This window comes from Leishmania mexicana, chromosome 12, assembly GCF_000234665.1.
Source record: "Leishmania mexicana MHOM/GT/2001/U1103 complete genome, chromosome 12".
NCBI classification, from domain to species: Eukaryota; Euglenozoa; class Kinetoplastea; order Trypanosomatida; family Trypanosomatidae; genus Leishmania; species Leishmania mexicana.
The window spans coordinates 291,581-312,065 of record NC_018316.1 but is presented as its reverse complement, the minus strand read 5'-3'; the positions used below and the strand labels follow the sequence as shown (position 1 = coordinate 312,065).

At 61.0% G+C, this 20,485-nt stretch overlaps 3 protein-coding genes across 3 annotated transcripts; all 3 read right to left on the bottom strand.

The window, feature by feature from the left end:
• Positions 1-122: 122 nt before the first annotated feature.
• On the bottom strand, positions 123-1,679 carry LMXM_12_0600 (conserved hypothetical protein; the record flags this gene model as incomplete). Its single annotated transcript, XM_003873115.1, has 1 exon — positions 123-1,679. One exon carries the CDS (start codon positions 1,677-1,679, stop codon positions 123-125), a length of 1,557 nt encoding a protein of 518 aa, XP_003873164.1.
• Positions 1,680-3,519: 1,840 nt separating this feature from the next.
• Positions 3,520-9,279, bottom strand: LMXM_12_0590 (conserved hypothetical protein; the record flags this gene model as incomplete). The annotated part of the gene is made up of 1 exon (XM_003873114.1): positions 3,520-9,279. One exon carries the CDS (start codon positions 9,277-9,279, stop codon positions 3,520-3,522), a length of 5,760 nt encoding a protein of 1,919 aa, XP_003873163.1.
• Positions 9,280-12,356: 3,077 nt separating this feature from the next.
• Positions 12,357-17,951, bottom strand: LMXM_12_0570 (conserved hypothetical protein; the record flags this gene model as incomplete). The annotated part of the gene is made up of 1 exon (XM_003873113.1): positions 12,357-17,951. The coding sequence occupies one exon, from the start codon at positions 17,949-17,951 to the stop codon at positions 12,357-12,359; it is 5,595 nt and encodes a 1,864-aa protein (XP_003873162.1).
• Between the last annotated feature and the right edge of the window lie 2,534 nt (positions 17,952-20,485).

Here is a 20,485-nt window from a genome sequence, read left to right as displayed (position 1 = left end):
CGCCGCGGTCACAGGCGCGCGCGCTCCTCGATCACCGGTGGGCTCACCACGCCCTCTCCCCAGCCCCCTCTCGTCCTCCATGAAGCCGCCTCGCATGAGAAACTGACAAATGAAATAGACAGTTATAACGCGCAGTCCTTCAGGGAGGTACCAGGGGAGCAGATGCCCTGCACAAGGCCTTCAAAGTGCCCCCGCTCCGTCACGCGCGCCTCCACAGCCGGGCTCGCCGCCGTCGTGTTCGTACCGGCGACCACAGCGCTCGTCTCTGCGTCGTACGGCGCTACGTTCAGCCATGTCAGCACCGTCGGCAGCACGTCGAGCTGCGTCACTGGCCGCTGGAGTGGCGCCAGCGCCACGAATCGCTTCGTATTGCCGGTGTAGGTGGCCATGAAGAAGGCAATCGCGTTATCGGAGGGGGAGACGGAGCTTGGAATGGCGTACTGCTTGTCGTTGCCGCCGTGATCGGAGACGCCAAGGATAAGCCAGTTCTCCTTCTGGCTTCGAGCGCGGTCGCGCACGTAGCTGATCACCTGGCCCACCAGCGCATCTAGCAGGTACACCTGCGCGACGTACTCCTTGGAGGAGGCGTTGTACTGGAAGTTGGGCAGGTAGGTGCTGGCTGCCCGCACCGCCAGTGCATCGAAGTGGAAAACAAAGAGGGAGTCGGCCAGGTTGTCCGCGACCGTGTTCTGCATGGCGGTCTCCTGCGTCTCGGTCGAGTAGGCGAGTCCGCCAAAGATGTTGTTCAGATGGCGCGTGAACTGCGCCTCGGCCTGGCCACTGCTGTATCCCTGCGGGTCCGTCGGAGAATTCATCTTGCGCGTGTTCATGTTGCACGAGGACGACGCGAGACAGTCCAGTTGCACACTGCCCGAGTACTCGTCGATGCTCGCCCGCAGCAGCTCCTCCCGCGATGCCGCACACTCCATGTCGAGCACACCCGGCCGAGAGCAGCTGCCGAACCCGATGCGGAGGGAGTTGATGAGGTGCGAGGTGCCCACAACTGACACTTTCCTCCCCGCGTCCTTCACGCGCTTCGCGATACTCGGGTTCGTCTTGGAAGTGTTCGCGTACATAGACATGCTTTCCAAGCTCCCGTTGTACACCTGGTGCTCGCGAGGCGAGACACCGGAAAACAAAGACGTCATCGCGGCCGCCGCACTCACGTAAACTTCCCCAGAGGTGTCGTTCTCCACCACCACAGCACGAGCACAGCTAGACTGGCTCCTCGTCGCACACTCAGCCCACACACCCTTCTGCGATGAGAGCATGTGCGCGATGTTCGGCATATGCACACCGGACTGCATGAGAGCGTGAAAGACGGTCCCGGAGAACCCCTCCAGCACGATAATCGCCACACGTGGGGAGGCCTCGACCTCTGACCCAGTGCCGTTTGTGTAGACGATGGCCATGAAGATGACAATAACCATGGCAAGCGTAAGAAACGGGACGAAAATGCGAGAGCAGCAGCCGCCCTTGGGGCCGCTGATCTCGTGCTCCTCATCCAGCGTCTTGATGATTTCTTGCACGGAGCGCAGGTGCTGCTGCTGCCCATTCGCACCACTGGAAGAAGCACCGGCGGCATGCAGGGCGGAGGACTCGATGCGAGTGGTGGTATCGTGCGTACCCCCGTGCGACCCATTCAAGGCGCCGCCCTCCACGTACGACTCGCCGAACATGTCCACGATAGCGCTCCCCTTTCGCCTTCACTTAGTATTTTCCCGTTGTCTGTTCCGTTAGCCCCTGCTCAAGTCTACGGACCCGCGAGACTTGGGGAAAAAAATAGGTGCGGTGCCGTGCCTCACAGCGAAGAAGAACGGATACTGCGGAGTGGGAGCGCCGGCGCAAAGGCGGGTGTCTGCGTGGGTGTGTGGGGGGGGTGCGGGCGCGTGTGAAGAAGCGGTGCCTGTGCGCTGAAAAGTAGGAAGGCACGCAAGCAGCCCGACGGCGGCAAGACTCCTGGCGCACACAAACACTTACGTCCTGTGCCCTGGAGTTTACGGGAGGGTGCCAAGGGGGAGGGGGAGGGGGAGGGGGAGAAGATGGAGGTGGGTGAGTGGGCCGTCTCCTACTTTTGCCTGTGTGCGTGTTTCGATGTGCTGCTGAAAGCCGCGTACACGACCAAAGCAAGTTGAGGGGAGAGGGAGATGAGTACAACGGTACCTCGACGAGCGGATCAACAATGGGCGGGGTAGAGGAAAGGAAAGGATCCAGGAGAGTGAGATGCGTTCGAGCGTGTGAGCGGATGCAGCCACACACACACACACACACGAAAGAGAGAGAGCATAGCGTGCAAGCATCCACAGATGCGCACACGCGGGCCTGCCCTAACGCGCTCGAAAATGAGTCCATCATGGGCTGTTTGGCGAGGCGGAAGTACGGAAAAGAGAGGAGAGGTGGTCGCGTGCATGTGTGATCTGTGTGTGTGTGTGTGATATTTTCCTGAAATGTATATCAAGACCGCCCTCGCCCACCCACCCACCCACCCCCTCCACTCCCCAAGACCTTTCGTTCTCCTCTGCCGCCCACAACACTCGCATCCACGCGGCGCGTCACTCGCCTCTGCCTTCTTTCAGTTTTTGGCCAGCCTGAACACTTGAGATCGATGAGGCAGGGTGTAGGATAACACCAGTCATGAGGGGTGAGGACACGTTAGATGGTGCGCGCGGGGTAGCGGTCTAAAGTGGGACCATACGTACACACACGCACCACAGACATATATATATATACCTGCACTTGGACGCACACGCGCCTCTACCACACACCCACGCACACCAGCTTAACGTGTGCACACACCCACATATGCCCGTACGCAGACCGATACCTCAGGAAGACGCCTTCAACGCTCGCATCATCTCTTGTCCATTCAACAGTGCGCCCCTCGGTCGTATACCACATGAGTTACACGCCACCCAAACCCCGCACTTGCTCCGAAGGCCGCCTCACAAGGCTCACATCATGGCGGTCGCCGCGTAGTGTATCTCTCAGAGGGGGAGAAGAGGGAGGCGCAGGCCCTACTCATCAGTAGGTGGTGAAGGCCAGGTAGCGTAAGCTCCAGTCACGTGGACACGTTCCCCATCATGTGGATGGTGCGACCCTGTGCACTATCGCAGGTCTTTCCAACGAAACGCCATCCACAACGTGAACGCCTACATCTGTGTCGGCAGTCCGCTCTGCCTTCATCGTTGATGGCGCTTCACGCTGTCACCACCAGGGGTGGCTCTGAACTCGCAGAGATAGGGTGGACTCTGCGTACACTCCCTCCTCCCCCCACAGAGAGGGTGGGGATACTGGACCTTGTGATACCATACGATGATCCCCCCGCCGCCGCGCGTCATCAGGCTCTCCGTTCACAGAACGCACAAAGAAAGCGAAGTCGTGAAGAGCCCAAGTAGAGACTCATCGTTCATTGTGTTCGCTGCCGCTTTTGGCGCCCACTCCCTCCTTCAATCACCCGTGAGCCGTCAGTGCGCGCTCTGCCACGCACACGCACAGCTCCCTTCTCTGCTGCCCGTGCCCTCACAGCTTCTTGGACATCTCCCGCCCGTGCACCACCTCCAGCAAGTAGCGCTCTATATCCTCCACCTGCGTGATCAGCGCGCGTAGGCCAAACAGGAACGCCTCTAGGCTGTGAATGTCGCTGTTTGTCAGCACGTACTCGTTCTCATCTCCCTCGCTACCGCCCTCACTATCGGACTGCAGCAGGCGCAGCAGCGCAGGGTTGAAACTTGACGTGCCATGAAAGCTGCGCAGCAGGTCAGCAATGCCGCTTGCGTTGTTGACGCCGAAACTCTGCAGCCACATGTCCTCGGGACACACGGCGCCAGGGAACACAGTCGTTGAAGCAGCAGGTGCGCCGCCTTCCAACGTCGAGGCCGCGGCGACGGCTGATGCGGTGAGAGTGGGCCCAGCGCGCACGCTGTCTTCTGGGTTGGCTGCGGGGCAGCCGAGGCCGCCGCCGAGGAGCGTTCGGTTCATCACCGGCAGATTGCTCGACAGAGTGATGTAGGACGTGTTGCCGAGCAGCGCTGGTGGCGGCGGCGCCTGCTGCTGCTGATGGGCCGCGAGCCCCTCCACGTAGGCGCGCAACACCGCCGGGATGGCAGGTCCGACCCCGTTAAAGCTCCCATTGATATCCACGTTGCTCGGGAACGTATTCGTCCCACTGCTGGAGGCGCGCTCGTCAGCTGCCGCATCGGCTCCAGCAACCGCAGCGGTCGGAGTGAGCAGGGTGGCAGCCAGTTGTGAGGAGGGTGTGCAGTAAGCCACTCTGCCTGTCCTGTTATCCGGATGGGTGCTCCGGTCGCTCAACACCGTCCCAAGAGCTTCGCCGGTCCCCTCCCAGTCACCCTCTCCGTCCGCCGTGCCAGCATTACCGCCGCTGTTGGTGGCCGCAATCCCTCCCGCCGTGTCGCCCAGCATGAATTCCGGCAAGCTCTCCGCTGCCGTGCTGCGGCCGTCATACACCGCCTGCTCACCCGGCACTGTCGCAGAGCACGCCGCGATCGGGTACAGGGCACCGTCGTTGCGCAGCGTGGTGGCTGCAGTAACCGGTGCCGGCGCCAGTGCGACATCGCGCGGGGGTGCCACCGTGCGGGTAGCACTGCGCTCGCTCGCGCCATCGTCGTGGCATGCGCTGTCGTCAGCATCGTGGGGCCGGTCAGCGGGCTGTAAGGCTCCCATCAAACCAAGATGCGGCTGTAGAGTCGCGCGTGCCGCTCTGCCAAGCGCAAAGACGTCACCGACCACCACTCGAGCGCCGCCTGCCGTGGCCGCCATGAGCACGCTGCTGTTGCACAGCAGGGTGCCATGGCTTGGCGCCGCTTGATCTGCCGCTTCACCACCAGCGTTGCTGCCGTGAGGCCTTGAACCCCTAACGCCCTGCACGTTGACCGCGGCACCAACCACACTCCGCTGCGTGGCCGCTAGTGAGGCGTTCGTGGGAATAACGGTGTAGCTCTGCAGCACCGACGGTCGAGGAGCCAGCATCTTTCGTCTCGCGGTGGCAGGAGCGGCACCCACAGCCGTGATCCTCGCGAGCGACTCCAAAGCGGGCGACCCGGACAGCTGGCGCTCCTGCTGCTGCGGCCGCCCATCACCGTCCAGTGACGCGACAGAAATGCAGCTGTGCCCAAGAGAAAGCGGCGCAGACACCGCGTCCTCAAGAGGTCTCTCGCTCGTCAGCGACCGGTCCAAGCCTACCAGAAACACCGGCAGCGTCACGGCAGGCGCCTCCGTGCCCGGCACGTTCGTCATGACGGCGCCGTCCACGTTCGTGACAGAGGAGCGCAGATTGAAAAAGCTCGGCCGGCGAGACGAGTGCACCGTCGAATGGTGCGCCGAAAGAGTGGCGGACACCGTGCTGTTGCTCCGCTTCGCCTTCGGCTCCTCATGCACCGGCTCCTGCACCACAATCCCGGCGTTGCGCAGCAGCGCAGGATCGAACATGCTCGCTCTGCGGGCGAAGATGATGCTGTTCAGGTTGAGCACGCTGTGGCTTGCAACGCTCGCGCCGGCATCCACGTTGCCCAGCGCCGCAGATGGCCCGCCGGTCTCTTGATTCGCCCCCATGGCAGTGGTGCTTGCGAAGAACGATGCATTCAGTGTGCTGGCTGTGTGCTGCCCCAACATATAGTCCCACAAACGTTGGCGCTCCGCCGGCGTCATCTTGTACGCGATGCGGCCGCCTCCGTTGTCGCTCTTTTTTCGCTCTGAGGTCGCCGACTTAGACAGCTTGCTGCGGCGGCGGCAAGCGTGGAGGTGGGCGTGACTCCTCAGGCCCGTGGTACTGTCAAGGAAGCTCCTGTTCTCCCGCACTGCGGCGTCCACTACCAGACCAGAAGGAGTGAAGGCCGGGACACACGCCCCCGCTGTTGCCGGCACCGCCGCCTGCCCCGCTGACTCTGCCTGCTTCGCCGCGGTGTCCCTCATGTCTTCGTCATCATCGAAGCCGCACCCGTCGTCGTCGTCCTCATCGCTGTCCTGCAGCTCGTGCTGGATCGTCTCAATGTACACGGCGACGATGCGGTCGTAGCACTGCATCATCCCGAGCCGCAGACGCGTCAGCTCCGACGTCGGCACAAACGTCACCTTGGACATCAGCAGAAGATACACCTCCATCGCCTCGTACAGAAGCAGGCTCAGCTGTCGCGTATACGGCGAGATCCGGTGCAGCACCACCCAGTGCACAGAGATGCTGGTCGCAACGGCGGCAGCACCGCCACTCGCCTCGCCGTTCGCGCTTCGGGAGTCAGCGGTCTCCTCCCCAATGGTGCTCGACATGAAGGTGGCGTACGCATGGCGCATCATCAGCAGTGTCACGACCAGCTTGCGCTGCGTGGACACAAGCATGGACCACGCCATCTCAGGGAACTCCGCGGAGTCCATTGTCGGCTCGAACTGAGCTCCTGTCAGGTTCTGCAGCTGCTGGCCCACCTTCTTCTGCATCTCGCTCAGCAGCGCCATCACATCTGAGCTGACAGCTTTGGCGCTGTGCGGGAGGTCGAGATTGCGCAGCAGTCGATCCGTGACCTCGCGGCCCATGCGCATACATCCGTCGAACCCCGTCTTCACCTTCGTCTGGCATCGCACCGGCCACACCAGGGACGTGACGATAAAGTAGATAATAACTGCAAAGCAGTTCTGCTCAATGCGCACAATGGCGCCATCCTTGTTGGTGTACTGCAGCACCACTGAAATAGCACCGGTCGACATACCGTTCCCGATAGGACCGCAGGTGGGCGAGGCCTGCACGTAGGTGCCGATGAATGTCAGCACCAGCGTGCACACGTACAGCACAGGACGCCTTCCGTTGGCGAGCTGCACCGCGAAGAGTCCTGTAAGACACCCGAGCACCGTTCCCAGCAGACGCCCCTGTCCGTACTGAAAGCTGTCGCCCCCAGTAGAACGGTAGAGGAACGCGATCGTGTCCACTCCGAGGATGGGGTTCGTGGAAGAGCTCTTCAACCCGTACGTTTGGATGTACGCTGCCAGTGCCATGGACAAGCTCAGCTTGATGCCTTCCTTCAACCTGCGCGTAATGGAGTGGCGGAGCGTGATGGCGCTGTGGAGCTCCACAAATGCCGACCATAAGCTCTGCAAGTCGCGCAGAGGAAACGTGAGAAAGTAGCGCAGGTTGTTCTGGCTGCGCGCGGTGTCCTGGAAGCCGCCGATCGACTCCATCAGCTCCTCCACACTGAAGAGAAAGAACCCGAGAAGGATGTCGCTGTGGTCCGTGCGGTAGTCTTTGTTGCTCAGGATCACCTCGTCGCGCACCCTCGACACAGCGTCCTCGTAGCGCGCCTTCGCAGCGCGGAACGCCTCCATGTCGGCGGCAGACACGAGGTCGTCGAGGCTCACAACCCGAAGCAGCATCGCGTCCATCGCAGCAGCGGCAACGCTCAGCTCACCGCGGATGCGCTCGCCAAACGCGCGGCACATCGGCGTCTCGATCAGCGTCGGATTCGCAGCGATCTGCTCAATCACAAGCGTCATTGACTGCACAATGTTGAACATGTTCTTCAGGAACGCCATGCGGGTCTTCAGCTGCGTGGTGTACACACCGGAGTGCGGCTCGTACCCCATCTCCGACAGCCCTTTCTCGGCCTTCGCCATGCTAGCCTCGATGGTCTGGCGCAGCTGCCGCAGCCGCGCAACGTGCAGCTGACGCTCCAGCAAGCTGCTCTCCACCCAGAAGCTGCAGCACGCCCCGTGCACCGAGAGACTGATGGCATCGCCCATCACGATCAAGTACCGCCGCGCGTTCTCACTGGACCACCGTATGTATGGAAAGACCAGCGCGCCGACGGCGAAGCCTTGTCCAATGAACAGCGTCAGGTAGAAGTCCCCGATGTACTTGTACCCCGTCGTCTCCGGGTGCGCGACGTACTGCATCATCAAGCTCGCGAAGCAGTACGCGATCATTACCCTCATCTGCTGTGCCACAAAGGCGCCGACGGAGAGGGAGAAGAAGAGGATCAGGATGGTCAGCCACTTCGGGCCTGGCTGGATCGCGACAACAATGCACAGGAAGGCAAGCGAAATAATAAAGGCTTTCAGCACAGTGAAGGTTTCGCGCAGCCCAGCACCCAGCGTCGGCTTTGACGTCCAGTAGGCAAGAAACACCACGGAGGTCGGCAAGGGAAAGATTTGACTCGTGGTCGGCTCCAGGCAGACGATCAGAGTTGGCAGAATCGCGATGGCCGACCCGCGAATCGCCCAGTCCACCTTCTCCCAGACCCGGGGAGAGGCGAGCAGTTCAAAGATGGTACCCATGAAGCCGTCGCTCTGCGGCAGGAAGACGCGCTGGTCCCACGAGTAGGCGCGCAGGGCGTTCATGTTGCGCATGCGCAAGACGGCGAGCGAGGCCCACGTGTTCGCCGTCGCGTTCCTCGGCTGCATCATGGACTCGGAGGTGCAGGAGGTGGGCAGTAGCCGCTCGCCCTCGCTGCCACCGCCGCCGCTGCCCTCACCCTTGCTGGCGCCTGCACCGCCGCCTGACGCACCCTTGCCGGCCTGCTCCTCGCCGCCCTGGCCGCCGCTGCTCTCACCGGTGTCTCTGCTTGCCCGAGATGGCGATGCCGCCCGCCCACTAAAGACGCGCAGACTATCCTCGTTTTCTGCCACTGCTGCCGTGGCCACAGACTGGTCGCCCTTTCCCTCCGCAGACCTCGGCGGCCACAAGTCCGCCTCCGCATGCGTCAGGTTCTCCCGCATCCCTGGCGCTCCGGCGGACTTGTCGCTCTGCCGCTTCCCTGCGCCGCTGGACTGGTGGCGCTGCGGATGGGAAAAGTGCGACTTGAGCAAGGACACTTCCTGCCCCCACACCTGCAGCGGGTTGGATGTGCCGGCATCCACCATGCGGCGCTGGCTTTCTGGATTCGACCGCATCGTGGCAGCCGCAGCAGCGGCCTCCGGAGTCACAGATAGCGTGGAGGCGCCCGCGACGTAATGCACATACGGCTTTGACGGCATTGAAGAAACCGGCCTCGGCGGCTGCTCCTGGTACGCATACAAGGTCTTCCCATCCTTGGTGCCCAATGAGTCTTTCAGGGCAGAGGCGTTGCGCCTGTTACGCGGAAAGTCGGGGACCGAGAATGCTGATGGTGTCCCTACCCCAGATGACTCTAGCAAGTCACGCGAACAGCCCGAGGCAGAGTCCACGTGAAGGCGCGCGTGTACATGGCGCCGTCCGCCGCGTGGAGTGCTGGTCGGCCCGCCAACTCTGCTGCCCCGCGTGGGGTTTGTGGATGCAGCTGAGGTCACCTCCTCCTCCTCCATCACGGCAGGCGAACGGGCAAAATCAGTTCTTCGCTTTGCGTGCGTGTGGCGCAGCGTACGCTGTTCGACGTCCGCCAACACCACGACTTCAACCACCACACACGAGTGTTCCTTGCACGACGCAACAGTCGTAGCAGCAACGCCAGGTGCTGCAGAGAGGTAAAAGACGAATGGACGAGCGGGCGGTCAGGGGGAAGGGGAGGGGAGGGAAGGATGCACAACAGAAGGCGAAACAAGGAAAGGTGCGCACCGCACAACAACACGAAGCAGAGAATGGGAGATGGACGATGGGATGTGAACACAAGTAAACACACACAAACGAAAAAAAAGGAAAGGTTTGAAAGCGCTTCGCGCACGTCACTGTGCGGAAGACAACCGCGGCGAAACGAAAAAGACCCAGAGAGCAAGAAATAGACGTGGACACGTGCGAGCAACACCGGGCAGGAAGCAGCAACAGCAGCTCATGCAAGAGAAACGGCAACAAAGTAGGCCGCTGTGGGGGAGGGGGAGGGGGGAGGAGGAATAGAAAGAGGCGTGCACGCAAAGCTAGTCAAGCACAGACGCGCGGATGCGCAAGCGCGACCGCGGGAACACCGGCAGCGATCATACAGAACACGCCGACTGTTGTCGCCTCCGCTGTTCGCCTCACCCCTTCGGTGACGCACCGGAGTCACTATTAGCTGTGAGGTCGATCTCAGAGACGCGAATAAAAAGGATGGAGAGACGAAGCACGAGAAGCCCGAAGGAGCAGCTACATTCATAAAAGGAATAAATCAACAGAGAGACCAGGCATGTGGCAACGGCGATGTTGACCGGCGCTGCTATGTCAGTCTATGAGTCTACGTATGCACATATGCACGTGTGTGTGCGTGTGCGTGTCCGGATGGAGATGGTGACGTGCTCGCCTTTCCTGTTCGCCTTGTCGTATGCCCTTCAATTCCCAAGCAGCAGCAGAACGCTGCAGCCCCTCTCTCTCGGAGTCTCCACGCAGACGATGAGCACACCACAAGACACACACACGCACACCCACACGCGCGCGAGAAAGAAAGGGGGAAAGACAAGCGAAAACGTGCACAAGCGTGGGAAGCCTGCTGCGTAGACACAAGACGGCTGAGCAGAGCCGAGCACAGGCGAGCCGTGACGTCACCGACGGGAGGCGACGGCGGAGCACAACAGGAAAAAAAAGAGGCGCCGGAAAGCGAAAGGAAAAGTGTCGAATTCGGGACGCGCGCCCCCTCACGTCGCCCGGGCCGTTTTCAACGGAGAGCACGTCTTCGGCAGCGACGATACGGTGGCACTGGCACGCGTGTACGTTGGGCCACTGTGCGCGCTCGCGCACTACAGTGTGCGTTACGTGTGTAATGTGAGGAGTCGAGAGAGGGAGAGAGAGAGAGACTGTGTGTGTACGCGTGTGTGTACCTTGAAGTGCGAGTGCCTAACGAAGGATGCGAAAAAGGGAGCATACAAATGTCCGCGTATGAGCGCACGCACACGCACGCGCGGAGAAACGGAGCAGCGTGCAGGGGGAGAGTCCTGTTGTGAAGTCATGGGAGAGAAGTGGGCGTTGGGTGAAGGCATCAAGGACGACGCTCCAAAACGCACGCATCGGCATCCATACACACAGAGTCGAGCCAACATCCACACGCCGTGCAAGGAGACGGAGAGCAAGCGGAGAAAGAGAGATGGATGCAGTGATAAAGACGAGGTAGCCACTGACAGGTGGTACGACCATGTATGCGTGTGCGTGTGTGTGTGTGTGGGTGTGGGTGGGTGTGGGTGTGGATGCTTGTGTTTTTCTTCGCCTACAAGCATACGAAGAGAGATGGAGTGGGACACACTCCCACCTCCCAACATCCACACACACACACACACCTCCCTCTCCCTCTCGGACTGATTCGAACACTTAGAAACACACACGCGCGCGCGCGAGGCTGCAGCGCGTGGAGTTCTCTGCGATCGAGGGGGGGCACGTCTTACTTCTTGCTTTGCGTGCTGAGCGAGGAGCTCATCGCTGGCAATCCGCTTGCTTCAGTTCACTTACCGGTTCTGTCAAAGATGGAGGCGGGCATGCGTCTATGTGTGTGTGGGGGGGGGGGGAAGGGGGGAGTCGTCCGTGGTCACCAACAAGCACATGAGGCCGAGAGGGACCGCAACACATACCAAATCACTCACAGAGGCAGAGAAAAAAAAATGTGAGGCACACGTTGTCAGCAAGGACCCGTGAATCGGAATCACCGACGGAAGTGGTTCCCCCTTCGCTCCGGAACCACCTACCCGCACCCCCCACCTCCTCTTTCCCCACGATCTCTGCATGTGTGTTTCCCGCACTCTCATAACACTGTCCCATGCATGTATGCGTGCGTGCATGTGTGTGTGTGTAGTAGTGTGTGCCGACACATGAAGACAACACGAGGGAGGAGAGGTGGGGGGAGGGATGATACACCAAGAAGGCAATACAAAGACGCGCCAAGCTCGTACATGGGCGTCACAACTTTTATACGAGGATGAGAGAACAGGCCACGTACAAGACGCAAGGACGCGTCAACAACAAATTTATGCTAACAGAAGCACACACACACACACATAGACGCAAGCATAGACACCCACAAGCAAGTTGTAAAGAAAGCGGAGCACGTGGAGCTGCGACGCACACCAAACAGACACAGCCGCACGCACAGAGACACATGTATGTATATGTATATATATATATACATACATTGCGAGGAAGAGAGTGTGAGACAAGTCACCAAGAGCAGAAAAGACGAAGAAAACGCAAGCAGAGAGGTGGCGGTGCACGCAATGCGTACGTACTGAGTACGCACCATACGCATACACGCAGGCACCTCAAAAAAAGGGGAGGTGAATTATCCCTCCAGCCCTTTGCTGTTTCTTGCTAGTAGCCCACCCTCCCACCCCTCCCTCCACGATCGCATTGACAAAGTCGTGTGTGTGTGTGTGTGTGTGTAAAAGAGAGAGGGGGCGAGAGAAAGAGCGAGCAAGAAAGGTGGCACGAAAACTGTCGTGCCCCTCGATGGGTCCCGCGCGCTCTCGCCAGCGACCGCAGCCAGCGAGCCAAACTACAGCAGCCTTGCCAGATCCGTCGCGTGCTGCATTTCCAGCAGCGCCTTCTGCAGATCGTTGATGTGCACGACGAGGGCGCGTGTGCCAAACAGGAAGGCCTCGAGGGAGTGGATGTCGTGATTGGTGAGCACAAACTCGCCCCTGGCGGGGTTAAAGAAGGAAAGGCCCTTTAGGATCTCGCCACCGTCCGACGGGGTCATGCTCGTGCCGTCGCCACTGCGGCTCCTGTCAACCATCGCTGGGGCGCACGAGCTGGTGCCTTTAATGCCGAGAGAACGGCGCCGCAGCCTGCTCGAGGGGCGGCTGCCGGAGGAGGCAAGGGTGTGATGTATGGAAGCGTCGTCGACAAAGAGATGCGTGTCCTTGTCGACCACATCATGTGCATCTCTCTGACCCTCCCCTGCCCTGCCTGCAGCCCCTACGCCCATGCTCGGAGTGTCGTCGATTCTGTTGTGCGGCTGCTGCTTCTCAGTGCTGCCGTGCGTCATCCCCTCGCCGTCCTTGTTACACACCGCCCTCCGCGTCTTGCTGTTGCAGTTGTCGCTCTTCTTTCCCTCCTCGGCGCTGCTGCACGCACCCGGCGGCGAGCCCTTATGATCCTCCGGGCTCCCGCTGTTGCTGCCCTCTCCCAGAGCAAGAGGCTGCGCGGGGTGGTGAGATATGGTGGTGGCGGCGCTGCAGGTGTTGTTGAGTGATGCCGCGAGCACGGCCGCATCGTCGCCGCTGAAGCTAACCGCGCTGGCCACCGCAGACCCGCAAAGCTGCCCAGCTGTCAAGCTGCTCGCTTCCTGCCGGTTTGCCTCGACGTTGCCCTCCTTCCTCAGCACTGCAGAGGTCTCCGCAGCAGACTCGCATCCGGAGGTAATCGGCGCAGACTGGGACATGAGCGGCAGATTTCGCTGTGCACGGGCACCATCCTCGCCTAGTGGGTTTGTTCCTAAGTTGTCGGCGCCAGGCAGCACCTCTGGCATCGAGTGCGCCATCGGTAGACGTTCACCCACCTTGGTCTTTTGGGCCCCCGCTACGGCCAAGGTTGAGCGAGGTACCCTCCTGGAGGAGTGCCCCTGATTGCGCGGCCTCGGATCGTCTTCCGTGTCGCTGAAGTCGCTCCCCACGCTACTGGCGCGAGGGTGGGGGGTCGGTGAGGTGAGCGGGGTGCTGTGCTTACTGATGTCCTCATCGCCACTGTCGCTGTCTTTCGCCTCGCGCCGTTTGCCGGAGTGACACTGCTGTTTCTTCTTTTTCTTACCGTCTCGCTGCGAGCGAGCCGAGGTGGCGCTCGCTTCACTCGACGCGCGCGACTGCCTTGCACGGAGCTGCGACATCTCCGCCGCGTCAAGGTCGCGCTGTTCCTTCGTCCGTTTCGCGAAAATGCTGCCCAGCAAGGATGCGTTCATGAAGGAGTTGTTGAAGAAGGATGTATTGAAGATCCCAGGAACGTTGTCGCCGTCGTGGCGGCCGCTTTTAGCCTTACCCTCATTCTGCGGCCCCTCCGGCCCCGCCTCCTCCGCATCACCGTCGTTCTCATCCCTCCCGCGCCTCACCACCACCTTGTGTTTCTTGCGCAGCGCCGCCGCCAGCCCGTCGTCGCCACCTGTGACAGCCATGAGGCGGGCGTCGTTGTTGCCCGGCGGAGGAGACCCCGACATGACCATCGAGGCCCTTGTGGCCAGCCCAGCAGTAGCAGCGGCAGCGGCAGCGGCAGCGGCAGCGGCAGGAGCCCCGCCCGCGCCCCGGCCACCGAAGATGGAGTTGTTGACAACCATGGACTTACTGGTAAAGGTCGCGTTGCTCACGCGGTTCGCTACAAAGGCGCGCAGCGCAGCAGCCTCCTCCGCCGTCAACTCGTAGCCGAGGTACCCCATCCTCCTTTTTCCGTCGCCACCCTTTCCCGTCGCCTTCTTGTGTGGGTGCGCGTTGGCGTTGTCGTCGTGCTCGCCATTCTCGGAGGAAGACGAGCCCGAAGAGTCCACAGAGCTGCGGTTCCCACGGCGGTGCCCGGGGTCACAGTCGACTCGCCGTCGCTGTTGCCGTAGTTTCGGGGATGCGGAGGGATCGTAATCGTTGCCGCCCTTGGCCTCATCACCCTCCCTCTCACTCGGCCTGTTGGCGGCGTGCACCGCAGCCGTCTTGCCGTCGACGCTCGCAGTTGAGCCACCGCCGCCAACGGCTTTGTCCGTGTAAGAGCACCCCCCTCTAATCGGCGGGAGATGCGGCCCGCCGCTGCTGCCGTCCCCCCCGCCTTTGTACCCAGCATCGTTGTAGTTGTCGTACTCGTCGTCGTCCATGTAAGAGCTGCTGGAGTACACGTCGCCATCGTCCGTATCCTGCTCGCCAGCCACCTTGCGGAAGATGGTGGACATGTAGGTGTCGAGGATGGCCCGATTAGCGTCTACCATGCCCACCCGAAGCCGTGTCAGGTGCGACGTTGGCACGATTGTCATCTTGGAGAGCGACAGAAGATAGAGGTCGATGGAGGCATAGATGAGGTCTGACAGGTCCTGCGCGTGCGGGGCGATGCGGTGCAGCACCACCCAGTGTACCGACAACTCGGTGGTTGGGTCCGCGCGGCTGGACATGAAGGTGTTGTAGGCGAAGCACATCATTGACAGCGCCAGGCACAGCTTCTTCTCCGCCTCCACGATGCGCTTCCACGAGTCCTCCGGGTACTCGACTGAGCCCATTGTCGGCTCTTCCACCGCCCCAGGGATAAAGCGCGACTGCGTCCGAACCTTCTTGTTCATCTCAATGAGCAGCGCCGAGACGTCGGCGGTGACTTCGTTCGCGTCGTACGGCATGTCGAGATTGCGTAGCATGCGCGTGACGGCCTCTCGCGTGCACCGCAGCGTGACGTTCAGACACATCTTCACCTTCGTGCGCGCCTGCATCGGCCACAGAACGCACGCGATCACAAAGTACATCAAAATGGCGAAGCAGTTCTGCTGAATACGCACCATTGCGGCACTCTCGTCCTGGTACTGGGTGCAGACGGAAATCGTGCTGCTGACGATCGCGTTGCCAAGTGCGTAGAAGCCCGGGGCCGCCTGCACGTACGCGCCAATGAAGGACAGGATAACGATGAAGATGTACAGCACCCACAGTTGACCACGCGCAACTTGCACAGAGAGCAGCGCGCCAATGGAGCCGAGTACTGTGCCCAGCAGACGCCCAGAGGCGTAGTGGAAGCTCTCGGAGCCGGTCGGGTTGTAGATGAGCGCAATCACCGCGGCACCGGCCGCTGGGCTCACCGAGCTGTTGTCCAGTGCGTACACCTGAAAGATGCTGGGCACTACCATGCACAGGGAGAGTTTGATGGCCTCCTTCATGCGACGCGGAATCGTACGGCGCCGCACAATCGTGAGAGCCAAATTCCGAAAGGCAGCAATGACACTCTTCACGTCCCGTACCGGGAACAGTACTGCATGCAAGAGCCTGCTGGGCGGGTGCGCCGTCTCGTCGAACTGGCTAATCACCTCGCACATCTCGTCCAGGCTGAACATGAAGAAACCAAGGAGGACGTCGGACTCGTCCGTCTGGTAGTTCTCATTCGTCAAGATGACATCCTCTCGAACACGCGACAGCGCATCCTGGAAGCGCTCGCGCGCTTCTCGGAAAAACTGGATCTCCTGCGGCGTCACAAAGCGCTCGAAGTCGACAATCTTCAGCACCATGCTGTCCATCGCGGACGAGATAACGGCGAGGTGGTCGCCAATCTGCTCCCCAAAAGCCGTGCACATCGGCGTGTCGATCAGGCTCGGGTCGTCAGCGATGAGCTCGATGACGTGGCTCAAAGAGCCGAGGATGTTGTGAATGGACTTGCAGAAGTTGAAGCGGTTCACCATGCACATCATGTACGCCCCGGTGTGCGGCTCGTACTCAGACTCTTCCAGCGCCGTCTCAATCTTGCTGAGGCACTTCTCCGCAGTGGCCCTCAGTTGGCGCAGACGCACAACGTTCAGCTCGCGCTCCAGCGGGGTGCGCACCCAGAAGCTCGACAGTGTTCCCTGCAGGTCAATACTGAGTGAGTTGCCCATGGCCTTGATGTAGTGCCGAGCAATGTCGCTCGACCAGCGGATGAACGGCACTAGAAAGCCAGCCGTACCGAAGGCCAGGCCAATGAGCAGACCTACGTAGTACTTGCCAATGTAGCGGAAGTCCGTTTCGGCAGGGTCCACGGTGTACTTCATGATCATCGACGCCAGCACGTAGGCCGCTGTCTTCTTCGTCTCCTCCGCCACAAAGGAGGAGATGAAGGTGAAGACGAAGAGCATAAGAAGACTGACCCACGCAGGGCCGGGATGCGTGCCCACGACGATGCACACAAACAGCAGCCCGACAGAGAAGCCCTTCAACGCAATTATCAGCTCGCGCAGGCCACTGCCAAAGGTCGGCATGGTGATCCAAAAGGCGTTGAAGGCCAACGAGGACGGCAACGGGAACATGTGCGACGTCGAGGGCTCGAGTGACAGCACCATGGTGGGAAGCACGGTCAGAAGGGAAGCACGCACTGTCCAGTCCAGCTTCTCCCAAAAACGCGGTGTGCTCAGTAAGGCAAAGAAGCGCGTGCCGAAGCCGCTCATGGGTAACTGCCGTCGCTGATCCCACGGAATGGCGTGTAGGGCGTCGATGTTGCGAGTCCGGAAGTTGCGCTCGTCTCGCTCGTCCTCGTCGCCTTCTGTGTCGATCTTCTTCACACCCGCCCACTTGTACTTCCCAACCCTCTCGGCATCGCTGTGGGAGTTCTTCGCCACCCTTCCAGGCACACCTTTACTGCTTGGAGAATCGCTCGAAGAGCCACGTCCACCTCCACCTCCACCGCCACCGTCACCTCCTCCCGCTGCAGCACCCTTTCCCTCGTCTGTGCCCCGTGGCGCTCCCGCCGCGCCACTGTTCGAGGCAGAAGACGCAGCCACCCCACCACATGACGACTCCATCGCATAAAGGATGTTGTTGGTGTGCTGTAACTTGCGTTGGAAGAGATTGGCTAGCTTGTGCTCTGCAACACCTGGCTTCGAGTCTCCACTGCCAAGCGAGCTCAAGATGCCACCATTCCCAGCGCGGGTGCGGAAGGACGCACTCTCTGCGGTGCTGCTGGCGCTGGTTTTGCCAACGCCGCCCCCTGTCACCGCCTCCACAGTTGTAACGCCGCGCGGGCTCGGCAAGGCAGTCACGGCGTAGCGCCCACCAACCATGCTTTGACTCCCACTGGCAACAGATCGGATGTTGCCGCCGCGACGCCATCCCGACTGCTCTGTAAGGGTGCGGCCGTGGTGCCGCGTTGAAGCAACAAGCACCTCCTCCTGCGCCACAAATACGGGCACCTCGCCATGAGCGGCTTGGGATCGTGCCGGGTAGGCGCCGGGTCGTGCACTGCCACCGGCGGTACTGTACGCTACCATCTGATGAGGATACCTGTAGTCCGTGCTGCCACCGCCGCTCTCAGCCTGTTGCGCCTCCAGAGCGCGCAGTTTGCCAGCCGTCAGCACACCCTGCGCGGCGAGGCGGCGCGACTGAATCCCAAGCTTGCTCTGGTCGTATGGGAGCACTGGGTCGTGCAGCGACGGGTCCTCAAAACCGCGCGACTCCTTCATCCGCTCTGCCGCGCTCATCCAGCGTGGCTGCGCGGGAACGGTCCCGCTAGAGCTGGCGCCACCGCTGCCGCCGGAGGCCGCGTAACGGCTGGAGTTGTGCAGTCCACCGGGGTTGAAGGACGACTCTGTGTCCCGGATCACGCGGCGCTGGCGCGAACCAAGGGCAAGCAACGGGGAGTTGTAGGACGAGGGGCGATCGCTGTTTCCCGGTGATCCTCCTCTGAGCACTTGGCCCGCGGCGGTCGCGTTAGTTGGACTGCGGTTTGCGTCTTCACGCTCTCTGAAGGCACGGCGGAGATCCGTGTCAGAGCGACAGCGAGGGAGGCCCCCACCAACACCTCCGGGCAACTGTGTGAGGATCGAGGAAAACGGTATCCCGCTGCCATAGTTGTGTGCGCGCCGCGACGTAGGGGAAAGCCCGGGGGACGCGGGACTGCGTTGCACCGGGCTGGAGGTGTAAGTGGCGCCTGCGTCTGCACCAGCGCCTCCGACCGACACCTCGTTCATGTAGCAGTAGCTGGAGTTGGTAGAGGCATGGTGGCCCACGCTGCTAAGAGGCGGCAAGGTGGGCCGGGCGGAGCTCCCCGGCTGTGTCGGCGAGCCGGCAGCAGACCCCACGCCCCAGGACATCAATGGAAACGATTTTGTCGAGATGCGACGAGACGGCGACCGCTGCGCTGGCGACACCACAGACGACGTGAACGAAGCAACAACGGGCACCGAGCCTGTCAGTGAGGACACGGTTGCTGCAAATACCGCCTGTGGATCGCGGTGCACTGTCGATACCACCGGTGACGGGGCCACCATCTTGCGGGATGAGGTGCTTGTCGAAGAAGAGGCAGCCTGGCCCAGGGCCGGCACGACAATGAGCGGGGCGGCACTTGTAGGCCATGGTAACGCGTCCAGCGGTGGGTCTGCAGGCAAGGCGGCCTCCTTGGAAATAGACACAAAGTTGGGCCTCTCTCGCGCGTCCATTGGCTCGGCGACGCCGCCGCTGTCGTGTTTAAAGGAGCTAGGAGTGAAAGTGCAGTTCGCGGCGGGCGCCGTAGAAAGAAAATGCTCCACGGTCGAGGAACCCTGTCCGCTATCGAAGGGTCGGGTGGAGCCAAAGATGGCGTTGTTGCCTAGCGGATACCCAAAGGAGTCATTCGTCACGCTCATCTGTAAGTCCCCAGTCGGCTGCACGGGACAGGGACTGTTTGCAGTGCACAGGGGGTCATTTGGGGCATCGCTAGAGTTGCCCGTCTCCTGCCGGTAGTGTGATGCAGGCATAAATTCATGGCCCCTATCGATGCCGAGATTGCTCGGCTCCGAGGCCCTGACTGGACTTCGAGCATGAGAGTCCATCTTCCTCCGCACACAAAAGCGGGGAGGGAATGGTGGCGAAATAAAATAAAATAAAAAGAAGCACTGTAAAGCAGGGAGGGGGGTGACACTCCTTCGTGGGTGCCGTGTGGACGTGTCCGTCTGCGTGCACGCGTGTGCGTGTGCGTGTGTGTGTGTGTGTGTGTGTGCCTGCACTGCGTGCAGCACAACAGCCCAGCGCCCCAAGAAAACGAATCAAAAGAAAAGAATAAGAGGAGAAGGTGTAAAAAAAGAAAGAGAAACAGAAAAGCCGCAGCGGTGCAGCAGTCATGTCTTTTGGTACGCACGCGTATTCGTGATTTTTTTTTGCAGCGTGGCCGTCCAACCACACACACACCGACGAATACCCCCATGCAACCACACCAACACCCCCTCGTTCACCGAAATCTGTCACACCATGGCCATGTCCCGGAAACTTGGCGAACCAACGCCGTGTGGCGCCGTTCAGCCCATGCCCATTCCACTGCAGGCAGCGCAAGCCAGGTCCAGGATTAGGCTCGATAGCACCGCAGCGCAGCTAAAGCGGAAAAAACAGTGGGTTGATGCTCATACTTGTATCATCGACACAATTCGCCGTGGCCTGGTACAAGCGTCATGGCAGCAAGTATCTGCGCCATAGCAGCACCCCCGATGCCTCCGCCGAGATGAAGAAACCGAAGCCAATACCCGGAGGGCAGGCTGCAGACTGCTTGCCTTCCCCACACAGAATAGGGGGAGGGGGGCGATGTACCCTGAGATATCACGCACGGAGGTGTGCCACCCTCCCCTCCTCCTCCTCCTCCCTTACCCCGTCATCCGGGCATCGTGCAAAACTGCGAAAAAAAAGGAAACGGAGGCGGGGGCAGGAACGGAGGAGAAGGGAGGCGAAAACACGAAAACGGCGGGACGGAGAGGGGCGGCGTGTGGCGAATGTATCTGCTTGTATGTTCGTGTGGCATGTGGCGTGCAATGCGTCTGAATCGATGGAAAAGGCAAAAGGGCATAGGCCTCCCCCTGGTCAGTCGGCAGTACCCGGCTTGGTGTGTCTCGTCGCTGTGGCTTCGCCGGCGTCACTCTCGAAAGGCGTCCACCTACGCGAGTCACGCATCGATGTACACAAACGTGTGCCCAGATGGGGAGGCGGGGAGAGTGGCTATGTTGAACTGCTGTTCTGTTATCTTTCTGTGCCC